This window comes from Nerophis lumbriciformis, linkage group LG32 (assembly GCF_033978685.3).
Source record: "Nerophis lumbriciformis linkage group LG32, RoL_Nlum_v2.1, whole genome shotgun sequence".
NCBI lineage: Eukaryota > Metazoa > Chordata > Actinopteri > Syngnathiformes > Syngnathidae > Nerophis > Nerophis lumbriciformis.
The window spans coordinates 5393921-5407730 of NC_084579.2; the positions used below are offsets into that span (position 1 = coordinate 5393921).

The 13810-nt window shown below is 42.1% G+C and overlaps 1 protein-coding gene across 2 annotated transcripts in view; it reads right to left on the reverse strand.

The window, feature by feature from the left end:
- grk3 (G protein-coupled receptor kinase 3) overlaps window positions 1–13810 on the reverse strand; it is a 78007-nt gene that overhangs the window by 23252 nt on the left and 40945 nt on the right. For both annotated transcript variants that reach the window (XM_061927358.2, XM_061927359.2), the window contains exons 3-10: window positions 6800–6873; window positions 6600–6701; window positions 1388–1462; window positions 1256–1317; window positions 1142–1193; window positions 982–1073; window positions 804–903; window positions 642–720 (exon numbers count right to left, since the gene is read on the reverse strand). In XM_061927358.2, the coding sequence (XP_061783342.1) occupies window positions 642–720; window positions 804–903; window positions 982–1073; window positions 1142–1193; window positions 1256–1317; window positions 1388–1462; window positions 6600–6701; window positions 6800–6873 (636 nt within the window). The remainder of the gene's footprint in view (window positions 1–641; window positions 721–803; window positions 904–981; window positions 1074–1141; window positions 1194–1255; window positions 1318–1387; window positions 1463–6599; window positions 6702–6799; window positions 6874–13810) is intronic.

Here is a 13810-nt window from a genome sequence, read left to right on the forward strand (position 1 = left end):
AAGGGTGAAAGACGTCAAGAAAAGTGTCACAAACTCCAGTCCAAGAGAGCAGAGTGGAAGAATGCACGAGTTTGTAGTAAACACTTTGTCAAAGGTTTGTGTGATGTCCGCTAACTTCTTGCAACTTAACACTAAGAAAACGGAAATGCTGATTATTGGTCCTGCTAAACACCGACATTTATTTGATAATACCACCTTAACATTTGACAACCAAACAATTACACAAAGCGAATCAGTAAAGAATCTGGGTATTATCTTCCACCCAACTCTCTCCTTTGAGTCACACATTAAGAGTGTTACTAAAACGGCCTTCTTTCATCTCCGTAATATCGCTAAAATTCGTTCTATTTTATCCACTAGCGACGCTGAGATCATTATTCATGCGTTCGTTACGTCTCGTCTCGATTACTGTAACGTTTTATTTTCGGGTCCCCCTATGTCTAGCATTAAAAGATTACAGTTGGTACAAAATGCGGCTCGGAGGGGCAGTGACCCGTCAGATCCAGCAGATGGAGCAGTGGTTGTTTCTAATGTACTTTGCTGCCACCTACAGGATCGGAGCATTGTTGGACCTTGGCGAAGGTATGCGCTCTACTGAGGAGGACCACTAGCTGTGGGCTGCAGAGCGAGTGTGTGGTTACCGTTCATGAGGTCCAGGATGAAGCAGAGCTTGTCGGGGGTGTGGAAGGCGTACGTCATACACACGATGAAGGGACAGTCCTGCAGACATAGGTCACATTGCGTCAGCTTCTTAAACACCTCAAAGCCCCTCCCCGCTCCTCTCAAACGGCGGCTCGACTCACCCCCGTGCTGACGAGCGACAGCATGATCCTCTCGTTGAGCGCCAGCGTCTCGCCCTGCTTCATCTTGATCCTCTTCTTGTCCAGACACTTCATGGCGTACCTGCAGGGGTTCCAAAGACACACGTGACTACGGGCTCGCGGCGCCACTGGGGTCCGGCGAGAGGCGGCGCGTGCTCACATCTTGCCCGTATCGGCCTTCCTGCAGCCGTACACCTCGCCGAAGCCGCCGCGGCCGATGATGCGGTGCACGCTGAAGTCGTTCATGGTCAGCTGGAGAAGGAACACGAAAGTTGTTATTGTCCAGTCCACGCATGTTATCACGGCGGCGGCGTACTCACGTGTATGTTGAGCTCCACGTTCTTCCACTGGCAAAAGCGAGTGAACTTATCGCTGCAAAGGAGAGGACAGCGGGGTGAGGTTAGCCGACAAATCGCTGCGTCCCTTCGTCTCACCTCTCGATGAACTTGAGGAAGATCTTCCCTCTCAGGCTGTCGCATATCTCCAGGATGTAAGGCTGCGGCGACACGTTAAAACAAGTTGCATCATTTGTGATGGTGATGTGAGGGAGGGAGGGAGGGGTCTACCTGGAAGAGGGTCGGGGGCACCAGCTTCTTGGCCAAATGACTCTGCACGTGGTCCACAGCTTTTTTGGAGAACGGCTGTGAGCGACACAAAAGACAAAGACGTCAACGCCATCAGCGACTGGTAAACACTTTTGAGTTTATTTCGAACATAAATACGATGCATCATATTGCTGATTATCGGTCCTGCTAAACACCGACATTTATTTAATAATACCACCTTAACATTTGACAACCAAACAATTACACAAGGCGAATCAGTAAAGAATCTGGGTATTATCTTCCACCCAACTCTCTCCTTTGAATCACACATTAAGAGTGTTACTAAAACGGCCTTCTTTCATCTCCGTAATATCGCTAAAATTCGTTCTATTTTATCCACTAGCGACGCTGAGATCATTATTCATGCGTTCGTTACGTCTCGTCTCCTGTAACGTATTATTTTCGGGTCTCCCTATGTCTAGCATTAAAAGACTACAATTGGTACAAAATGCGGCTGCTAGACTTTTGACAAGAACAAGAAAGTTTGATCAAATTACGCCTATACTGGCTCACCTGCACTGGCTTCCTGTGCACTTAAGATGTGACTTTAAGGTTTTACTACTTACGTATAAAATACTACACGGTCTAGCTCCGTCCTATCTTGTCGATTGCATTGTACCATATGTCCCGGCAAGAAATCTGCGTTCAAAGAACTCCGGCTTATTAGTGATTCCCAGAGCCCAAAAAAAGTCTGCGGGCTATAGAGCGTTTTCTATTGGGGCTCCAGTACTATGGAATGCCCTCCCGGTAACAATTAGAGATGCTACCTCAGTAGAAGCATTTAAGTCCCATCTTAAAACTCATTTGTATACTCTAGCCTTTAAATAGCCCCCCTGTTAGACCAGTTGATCTGCCGTTTCTTTTCTTTTCTCCTCTGCTCCCCTTTTCCTTGTGGAGGGGGGGGCACAGGTCCGGTGGCCATGGATGAAGTGCTGGCTGTCCAGAGTCGGGACCCGGGGTGGACCGCTCGCCTGTGCATCGGCTGGGAACATCTCTGCGCTGCTGACCCGTCTCCGCTCGGGATGGTGTCCTGCTGGCCCCACTATGGACTGGACTCTTACTATTATGTTGGATCCACTATGGACTGGACTCTCACAATATTATGTCAGACCCACTCGACATCCATTGCTTTCGGTCTCCCCTAGAGGGGGGGGGGGGGGGTTACCCACATATGCGGTCCTCTCCAAGGTTTCTCATAGTCATTCACATCGACGTCCCACTGCGGTGAGTTTTTCCTTGCCCTTATGTGGGCTTTGTACCGAGGATGTCGTTGTGGCTTGTGCAGCCCTTTGAGACACTTGTGATTTAGGGCTATATAAATAAACATTGATTGATTGATTGATATCATTCTCTTTACAAAATGTCCGAAAAGGAGTAGGAAGAAGCAAAGCTTATTTAAACCTACCTCCTTTCCACTTCAGAGCCCTCACTAACACATATTTCCACTTACTCACTACAATGAATATACAAAACCCAAAACTAGTAAAGTAAATGGTATATAAAAACAGAATACAATGACTTGCAAATTCTTTTCAACCTATTTTCAATTGAATAGACGGCAAAGACAAGATATTTAACATTTGAACTAGTAAACTTTGTTAGCTCATTTGGAATTTGATGCCTGCAACATGTTTCAAAAAAGCTGGCACAAGTGGCAAAAAAGAATGCTCATCAAACACTTATTTGGAACATCCCACAGGTGAACAGGCTAATTGGGAACAGGTGGGTGCCATGATTGGGTATAAAAGCAGCTTCCATGAAATGCTCAGTCATTCACAAACAAGGACGGGGCGAGGCCCACCACTTTGTCAATAAATGCGTGAACAAATTGTTTAAGAACAACATTTCTCAACCAGCTATTGCAAGGAATTTAGGGATTTCACCATCTACGCTCCGTAATATCATCAAAAGGTTCAGAGAATCTGGAGAAATTACTGCATGTAAGCGGCAAGGCCGAAAACCAACATTGAATGCCTGTGATCTTCGATCCCTCAGTCGGTACTGCATCAAAAAGCGACAACATTGTGTAAAGGATATCACCACATGGGCTCAGGAACACTCCATAAAACCACTGTCAGTAACTACAGTTTGTCGCTACATCTGTACGTGCAAGTTAAAACTCTACTATGCAAACTAAGGCTGAAACGACGTCATCGATTACGTAAATACGTCGACGTCGTTTTTGTGCGTCGACGCGTCGCATACTTGAATAGCCGCCAGGGCGCTAATTAATTTAAAACCTCTTCTCACTCCTGCGCTTACTAAAAGGCGTGGGGTAAATTTAGGCCAGCGCTTATAAATTTGAGTGATGTAAGGATACCATCATGAAAAGCACATTTAATACAAAAAACGTTATTATGGTCTTACCTTTACTTATGAGTCCATGCGCAGCTGCTTCTGATCAAAAGCATCGATAACTTGTTTATAGAAGTCCTCCTTATCTTTCTTCAGTTTTAAAAGTCTCTCTGTCTCGATGGAGATATTCCTTTAAGTATTACCTCCTGCTTCGATTGAAAGTCCAGTTTAGAAAACTGTTTTATTTTAGATATGTAATCCTCCATGTTAAAAGTGCAAGCAAAACGATCGCTGCTCACTCTTGTGGCTTGTTGTCTTCTTCTGCAGCACCGGTCTTCTGCAGTACCGGTAGTCGCAAGAAGGATCACTAGCGCCCTCTACCACCAGGAGGCGGGAGTCATTTAATGACTCATATTTGACACACGCAGCTACGGTATATTAATAAAACATAGCTGCTCACTGTTCTTTTTAGCATATTCAAAAGCTTGGACCTTAAATCTTTCTGAATAACTCTTAATCTTCTTCCCTTTATGCGATTTCAAATGATTGAAATCAGCCTCCTTCATTTTGAAAATGATGACAGGTGAAGTGTCACTCATGACGTGACGAGTTTGACCCGGCGGAAGTTCTAGACATATGCTAATTATTTTGCGAAACAAGTTTGACCCGGCGAAAATTCCAGACATGCGCTAATAAAATTAATTTTTTGCGAAACGAGTTTGATTCTGCGTTAATCCTGAGCCGGCGGTAAGGCCAAGCATGCGCTAATTATTTTGCGAAACGAGTTTGACCCGGCAGTAATTCGAGGCGCCAATTCAAGGAAATAATGTTTATCTTTATTTTTGCACATTTTAAAGCAAAATAAGCAATACTTTTACTTTTGAAATGCTTATACTATTGCAGAATATTAAGATTTGCACTGTATGTTTATTTTATATTTGCACATTAAAAAGCAAATACGCTACTTTCAATTTTGTTAAATATTAAAAGTTTTAAATGTTTACATTGTTACAGAATATTTTGTCATGTTGTTGTCAATGTTGACTGAGTGGCCATACTTTTTTTTTTTTTGTAAATAAAAGCCATGCCTTTTGAAAAAACTGGCCTACATTTATTTTTTCATCTTCTTTTTAAATAAAAAAAATAATCGGTTAAAGGAAAAATAATCTATAGATTAATCGAAAAAAATAATCTATAGATTAACCGATTACTGTATTTTCCGCACTATAAGGCGCACCTAAAAACCACAAATTTTCTCAAAAGCTGACAGTGCGCCTTATAACCCGGTGCGCTTTATATATGGATAAATATTAAGATTAATTTTTATAAAGTTTCGGTCTCGCAACTACGGTAAACAGCCGCCATCTTTTTTCCCCGTAGAAGAGGAAGTGCTTCTTCTTCTACGCAAGCAACCGCCAAGGTAAGCACCCGCCCCCATAGAACAGGAAGCGCTTCTTCTTCTACTGTAAGCAACCACCCGCCCCCATAGAAGAAGAAGAAGTGCGCGGATATTACGTTTCATTTCCTTTGTGTGTTTACATCTGTAAAGACCACAAAATGGCTCCTACTAAGCGACAGGTTTCCGGTTCATGAAAAGACGCAATCTCTCCATCCGCACACGGACTACTATTTCACAGCAACTGCCTAAAGACTTTCAAGAAAAGCTGGCTACTTTCCGTGCATATTGTAAAAACAAGATAGCTGAAAAAAAGATCCGGCCAGAGAACATTATCAACATGGACGAGGTTCCACTGACTTTTGATATTCCTGTGAACCGCACTGTGGATACAACGGGAGCACGTACGGTGAATATTCGCACCACAGGGAATGAGAAGTCATCCTTCACTGTGGTTCTAGCTTGCCATGCTAATGGCCAGAAACTTCCACCCATGGTGATATTCAAAAGGAAGACCTTGCCAAAAGAGACCTTTCCAGCCGGCGTCATCATAAAAGCTAACTCGAAGGGATGGATGGATGAAGAAAAGATGAGCGAGTGGTTAAGGTAAGTTTACGCGAAGAGGCCGGGTGGCTTTTTTCACGCAGCTCCGTCCATGTTGATATACGACTCCGTGCGCGCCCACATCACGCTGGTTTTTAATATATTATTAAAGTTTGACTGACCTATCTGACTGTTTTTTTGACATTCCTTTAGCGCAGTTAGATGCGGCTTATAACACGGGCGTCTTATAGGTGGACAAAGTTTTGAAATATGCCGTTCATTGAAGGCGCGGCTTATAACCCAGGGCGCCTTATGGTGCGGAAAATACGGTAATCGAAAAAATAATCTATAGATTAATCGATAGAAAAATAATCGTTAGCTGCAGCCTTAATGCAAACCAAAAGCCATTAATCAACAACACCCAGAAACGCCGCTGGCTTCGCTGGGCTCGAGCTCATCTAGGCATGGGCATGGGTACCTTAAACATCTGTGAAGTCACCATTAATGCTGAAAGGTACATACAGGTTTTATTCAGTCATTGGTGGAGCTAAGGATAATATTTGAATATTTTTTTAATATTGTTGTGCAGCACTTTGGAAAACATTTTGTTGTTTAAATGTGCTATGCAAATAAAGTGGATTGGATTGGATTGTTCCTAATAATAAATATACCATCCCCCAGACACTTTTTTTTCTCTAAATTTGGCCCCTCAAGTCAAAATAATTGCCCAGGCCTGCTTTAGCTGATGTTCTTGCAGGTAATTGCATGTGTATTGACAACAGCCCGGCAGTTACCAAAGGATGGCACATGAATAAAATGGTCAAGTAAGGGGGTCTGGTGGTTTTAAAAGGTAAACTTCCCATCACTGAAGATCTAAACATCTAAAACATTATGGCTAGAAGGCCAGTGAGTGAGCGTGTGCTTCTGAGGCGTCCTCACATGCGAGCAGGACAGCAGCTCCTTCATGATGTAGCCGTCGTAGATCTGCCGACTGCGACTCAGCCTCTCCTCCTCAGAGTCCAGCTTCTCGTAATCTTTAATCTGAAAGGAGACGCCAGCGGAAAAAAAAATCACCTCCCGCTCGACGTTGGGGATTAGGGACGGGCGACAGCGGCTGACCCCCGAACGAGGACGCTTACTTCTTCGTAGAACTTGAGCTGCGGCACGGCCTCGTCGATCTCGTTCATGCAGAAGTCCTTGAAGAGCAGGAAGCCTGAGGAGGTGAGAGAAGATGACGGACCACCTTTGATAAACAGGAAGGTTCATGTTGCCACCTTTAACACACACGTCTTAACACGGTTTATTCCTCTTGTTACTCAACACGCTTCTTGCAGGTCTTGAGATTGACAGCGCTCGTGCACGCCCACAACCACATGCACTCCAGTAATTGAGACTATGCACCACTAATCAAGACACACCCACATGCAGTTCAACAACAATGCAGCTGGATGCATGTGTGCATACACACACACACACACACACACACACACACACACACACACGTATAAAAGTGCAGCCCCATTCCATGAATAATGCTGCTTGTTACACACACGCACTCGCGCGATGGTGATGAAACATGATCCAGCAAAGGGGGTGGAGCTAATAAAAAAGATCACACATAGCTGACAGAGATGAGACGTGCTGTTGCCAGGGTAACTGTCTCCATGACAACAGGGAGGGTGTGTACAAAGAGATGTACAGTGTTAGCGTGCCACAAGGCCGCCGAGTCACATGACCCCTCGCCTCGCACCACTTTCGTGAAAATGTGACGGGCAAACCCTTGAAATTTGCGCAGATGCTGGACGAAGGAGCGGGCCCTCGTCTCTCGCCCGCTGACACGCGAGGTCGCTTTCAGCTGATTAGCATCAGGTGTTAAACGAAAATAGCCCCCTCTAACGAGATCTGGAGCTGCGCGCGGGTCATGACGAGTCCGGCCGGAGGACATTCTCAGGCGGTTTGCTGAACAAAACATTAAAAAGGTTGCGTGTTTTGGTATTTTACGTCTTTGAGCGAGTCGTATCTTACAGCTTGTCAGTGTTGACTCAATACAAATTCAATATTGATCCAGGACTTTCGAAAAGTCTATTTACTTACAGAAACACTCCATCTTCTCACACTTGTCAAGGATTTCAACTTGCTGAGTTACATCATATTAAATTATATATATATATATGTGTGTGTGTGTACATTAATATAGAATAGTCATTGGCCATGTCTGCACATTAAAGTGTGGCACAGTCACTATGCTGTCCCCACTTGATCCTTGCATATTTCATCATCAGGAAACGAGTGTGTTGTGCAATTCTTTGCAGATTTGCTACTTTTCCAGAGAGTCAACTCTTGACTAACTAGTAAGGGTGTAACGGTACACAAAAATTTCGGTTCGGTGCGTACCTCGGTTTAGAGGTCACGGTTCGGTTCATTTTCGGTACAGTAAGAAAACAACAAAATATAAATGTTTTGGTTATTTATTTACCAAATTTGTAAACAATGGCATAACATACATATACACACAGGGTCCATTGACAGGGTTAATGTGGTCAACATATATAAAATAAAAACTAAATAAGATAAGGCTCAGAATGGTTTCTTAAAGGGGAACATTATCACCAGACCTATGTAAGCGTCAATATATACCTTGATGTTGCAGAAAAAAGACCATATATTTTTTTAACCGATTTCCGAACTCTAAATGGGTGAATTTTGGCGAAATAAACGCCTTTCTAATATTCGCTCTCGGAGCGATGACGTCACAATGTGACGTCACATCGGGAAGCAATCCGCCATTTTCTCAAACACCGAGTCAAATCAGCTCTGTTATTTTCCGTTTTTTCGACTGTTTTCCGTACCTTGGAGACATCATGCCTCGTCGGTGTGTTGTCGGAGGGTGTAACAACACCAACAGGGACGGATTCAAGTTGCACCAGTGGCCCAAAGATGCGAAAGTGGCAAGAAATTGGACGTTTGTTTCCGCACACTTTACCGACGAAAGCTATGCTACGACAGAGATGGCAAGAATGTGTGGATATCCTGCGACACTCAAAGCAGATGCATTTCCAACGATAAAGTCAAAGAAATCTGCCGCCAGACCCCCATTGAATCTGCCGGAGTGTGTGAGCAATTCAGGGACAAAGGACCTCGGTAGCACGGCAAGCAATGGCGGCAGTTTGTTCCCGCAGACGAGCGAGCTAAACCCCCTGGATGTCTTGGCTCACACCGTCCCGAAGATGATCAAGAGAAGAATATTGACCCTAGATTCCCTGGCCTGCTGACATGAGGGTATGTCTCCAGAATATATTAATTGATGAAAACTGGGCTGTCTGCACTCTCAAAGTGCATGTTGTTGCCAAATGTATTTCATATGCTGTAAACCTAGTTCATAGTTGTTAGTTTCCTTTAATGCCAAACAAACACATACCACTCGTTGGTTAGAAGGCGATCGCCGAATTCGTCCTCGCTTTCTCCCGTGTCGCTGGCTGTCGTGTCGTTTTCGTCGGCTTCGCTTGCATACGGTTCAAACCGATATGGCTCAATAGCTTCAGTTTCTTCTTCAATTTCGTTTTCGCTACCTGCCTCCACACTACAACCATCCGTTTCAATACATTCGTAATCTGTTGAATCGCTTAGGCCGCTGAAATCCGAGTCTGAATCCGAGCTAATGTCGCTATAGCTTGCTGTTCTTTCCGCCATGTTTGTTTGTGTTGGCTTCACTATGTGACGTCACAGGAAAATGGACGGGTGGTTAAAATCAGGCACTTTGAAGCTTTCTTTAGGGTAAAATTTTGAAAAAAACTTCGAAAAATATAATAAGCCACTGGGAACTGATTTTTAATGGTTTTAACAATTCTGAAATTGTGATAATGTTCCCCTTTAACAAAACCTTTCTACATATAAAGTGCTTTTTTGATTGATTGATTGAGACTTTTATTAGTAGATTGCACAGTACAGTACATATTCCGTACAATTGACCACTAAATGGTAACACCCCAATAAGTTTTTCAACTTGTTTAAGTCGGGGTCCATGTTAATCAACATTAAACTGCCTCAAGTTGTTGCTCAGATTAAATAAAATGACAAAACTTTTCTTCTACATATAAAAAGTGCAACAATAAACAGTTTCAAGTCAACTCAGCCTCAGATTAACTCCCCCCCCCCTCCCCCAGCCTGGCTAACTTGGCAATAAGAGGATATGTGGGCTCATTGTTCTTCCACCATAGAAGGGGGTCAAAATCTAGTTTTTAATGCAATATGGTCTTAAATCTGCTGCTATAAAAACATTTGTTATTGCTTTAGCCCTGTCTGACTCGCCGAGGAGAGGCTGCTTGAATGCGGTGGCCAACTGTTTGCTCGTCTTTCTCTTCGTTGAAGCGATGTTCACTTGGGGGTGGTGACGCTTCAAATGGGTTAGCATGTTTGACCTGTTGGCAGAAGCATACCCTACCGCTGCTAAACAATAGCGGCAAACCTCCGTCCTCCATTGTTGTATCGCATCGCAAAGCCGTAGTGTTCCCAAACGGGTGATTTTGTTTTTGGTAATAGAATCTATTTTTTTTTATTGCGACATGTTAAAATAAGTTGATTATTACAACTGCTGTCCTACATCGTGTTTCATTAGGACATTTCTGAGTCTCATTTGCAAGTATAGTATAACACAAAGTTGCAATTGCAGTTGTGAGTCCAAGATGTCAGATGGCATCAGTGTATAGTTTATGGTGTGTTGGTCAGTTCAGTCTTTGCTGTCTGTTGTGACCTACAAAGTGTTAATACCATAATTATTGCACCAATTATGCACCAGCTGTTCGATTGTGACATGCATCTTACTTGTAGTTTTCTATAATAATTTTGAGGTTTTAAAATTACCATGTAAAATCGCTAACACTAATCAGTAGCATGTCAATATTGGGAGAAATGTAATTTAAAACATTTGGATGCACGTACAACACTTAAGACCTTCAGTATATCAGTATGTGGAATTAAATTATGGAATGGATTAAGCAAAGCAATCAAACAATGTACTAATATGATCCACTTCAAGAAACTCTTCAAACTTAAAGTGTTTACAAAGTACAAAGAAGAAGAACCATGATAAACATTCTGAATTTATTTAACTCATCCATTCTTTCATTCTTTCACTCACAAAATAATCTTACTTATCTCAACATATGAAATGTAACTTACTTCACCAATTATCATTTATTTACTTATTTTATTGTGATTACTTATGGAGTATATTGTGAATAAATTGAGAACAGGAAGTGAACAAAAGCTTTAGCAACTGTTATGTAAAAGAAAAGGGGTAGGATTAAATAAGCTCTGCTTCTTCCTACTCCTTTTTGAACATGTTGAAAAGAGAAACTGGAGATTGTGATGTATCATGTTGTATACTTGCATGTTCGAAATAAACTCAAACTCAAACTCAATAGCAAAGCCAATGCATATTAGCATTAAGATAGCAATTGTAAGAAAAGTGGCGCCTTACTTAACTTCAAGGATGTGAGCACCCTTTGAGAAAAAAACATTTCTATCTGTACAAAGCGCTGCCATGCAAACCGCAAAATAAAATCAAAACTACATTTCCTGAATTTGGGTGCATTGTTAGACTATTATTTTTTACCTTAAAACTTATTCTCATGTATGAACCTCTTTTGGCTGTCTTTTAGACACTTACATGTCCGATGTAATGTAATCACACAATTTTTAGTACCGATAATTTACTAACACTATTATCATTGAAAAATGTAATGTCAAATTCTATAACATGCATGCAAAGAACTCATACCATGTTTTCCTTTTGGTAACTGCTGTTTACATCTGTCACGTCAAACATATACTACCTTCTCGCTGGCTACCAATAAAAACTCATAAACTACAACTGGCTCGGAACTAACAGTGTTTGGATTGACAAACACTGATCGCAAACACACCGTCCGTGCCTGAAAGCGTATTGGTGGGAAATGAGGAAGTGTTGTGTGAGAGAGAGACGAAAGTGTTTGCACGGGAGGTAAAACTTGTTGGAATTGGGCAGGCTGTTACCATACGATTGGCAATAAAAGTTAAAAATACGGTCAGACTTTCTGTGACTTCTTTTGGAGGCTACAATACATTATATTACTTAATTTGTTATCACGTAAATAGATGCTCACTTTCAAGGTGTGGCGGCTATAAATTTGACGTGGCGGTGCGCCACATTCAGTTAGATTAAGGGGAAACCCTGTATAATCATTTCAGCCATCTATAGTGGACTGAAAGAAACGTAGTGAACACTCTTGTCAGTCATCCACTGTTTAAAAAGTGTACAATAACAGGAATTTTTGGCAGCAGTACACTGTTAACATTTACACACTTAGCAACTAAGGACATACATATTGAAGTGTACTGATGCAAGTATTCCCTTTGAGACATTTGTTTAGGCACACTTAGCAAGTAAGTACATACATATTGAACTGTACTGATGCAAGTATTCCCTATGAGACATTTGTTTAGGCACACTTAGCAACTAAGTACATACATTATGAAGTGTACTGATGCAAGTATTCCCTTTGAGACATTTGTTTAGGCACACTGAGCAACTAAGTACATACATATTGAAGTGTACCGATGCAAGTATTCCCTTTGAGACATTTGTTTAGGCCAGTGTATCTTAACCATAGGGCCGCAAGCCGTAACTAGAAGGCAGTCAAAAAATATAATTTTCTCAGCAGTTCTACTCGGTTGTAAATACAATTTTCCACTACTTGTGGCAGTAATGATAATCTCAAGCAAACAAGAAGGCAAAAGCTAAAGCTATAGAGAATTTCTTAAGAGCAAAAATTATAACTATAGTGGTGAAGCTGTATTTTCATTTGCACTGTAATTTTGAATGTTTTTTAAGAAACATTCATCATTATTATTTATTAAAAATCCATTTATTTTAGCATTGTGTAATTGTACGTACCGTATTTTCCGCACTATAAGGCGCACCTAAAAACCACAAATTTTCTCAAAAGCTGACAGTGCGCCTTATAACCCGGTGCGCTTTATATATGGATAAATATTAAGATTCATTTTCATAAAGTTTCGGTCTCGCAACTTCGGTAAACAGCCGCCATCTTTTTCCCCGGTAGAACAGGAAGCGCTTCTTCTTCTACGCAAGCAACCGCCAAGGTAAGCACCCGCCCCCATAGAACAGGAAGCGCTTCTTCTTCTACTGTAAGCAACCACCCGCCCGCGTAGAAGAAGAAAAAGCGCGCGGATATCACCGTACGTTTCATTTCCTTTGTGTGTTTACATCTGTAAAGACCACAAAATGGCTCCTACTAAGCGACAGGGATCCGGTTCATGAAAAGACGCAATCTCTCCATCCGCACACGGATTACTATTTCACAGCAACTGATATTCCTGTGAACCGCACTGTGGATACAACGGGAGCACATACGGTGAATATTCGCACCACAGGGAATGAGAAGTCATCCTTCACTGTGGTTCTAGCTTGCCATGCTAATGGCCAGAAACTTCCACCCATGGTGATATTCAAAAGGAAGACCTTGCCAAAAGAGACCTTTCCAGCCGGCGTCATCATAAAAGCTAACTCGAAGGGATGGATGAAGAAAAGATGAGCGAGTGGTTAAGGTAAGTTTAAGTTTACGCGAAAAGGCCGGGTGGCTTTTTTCACGCAGCTCTGTCCATGTTGATATACGTATGTTTGTGATTGCACATTTGCGTACATTTTGGGAGTGATCAGAGTTGTTAGAACGCTGGTTTTTAATATATTATTAAAGTTTGACTGACCTATCTGACTGTTTTTTTGACATTCCTTTAGCGCAGTTAGATGCGGCTTACAACACGGGGCGGCTTATAGGTGGACAAAGTTTTGAAATATGCCGTTCATTGAAGGCGCGGCTTATAACCCAGGGCGCCTTATGGTGCGGAAAATACGGTACATTTATTTTTCATCAGTCCCTTCTTTTGCTGCATATTTGATAAGTACTTATTTTTAGTAATAAGCCTTGGTAATAATCTTTTGACAAGGTTTAACTGTAAGTGGGTTGAATATAATTATTGATTCCAAAAAAATCAAGAGTAAAATGACAAATTCAGCGTTAATAATTGAGTGGGCCCCGAGGTCAAAAAAGTTGAGAACCACTGGTTTAAGCCATAGGACCTCCTTCAGC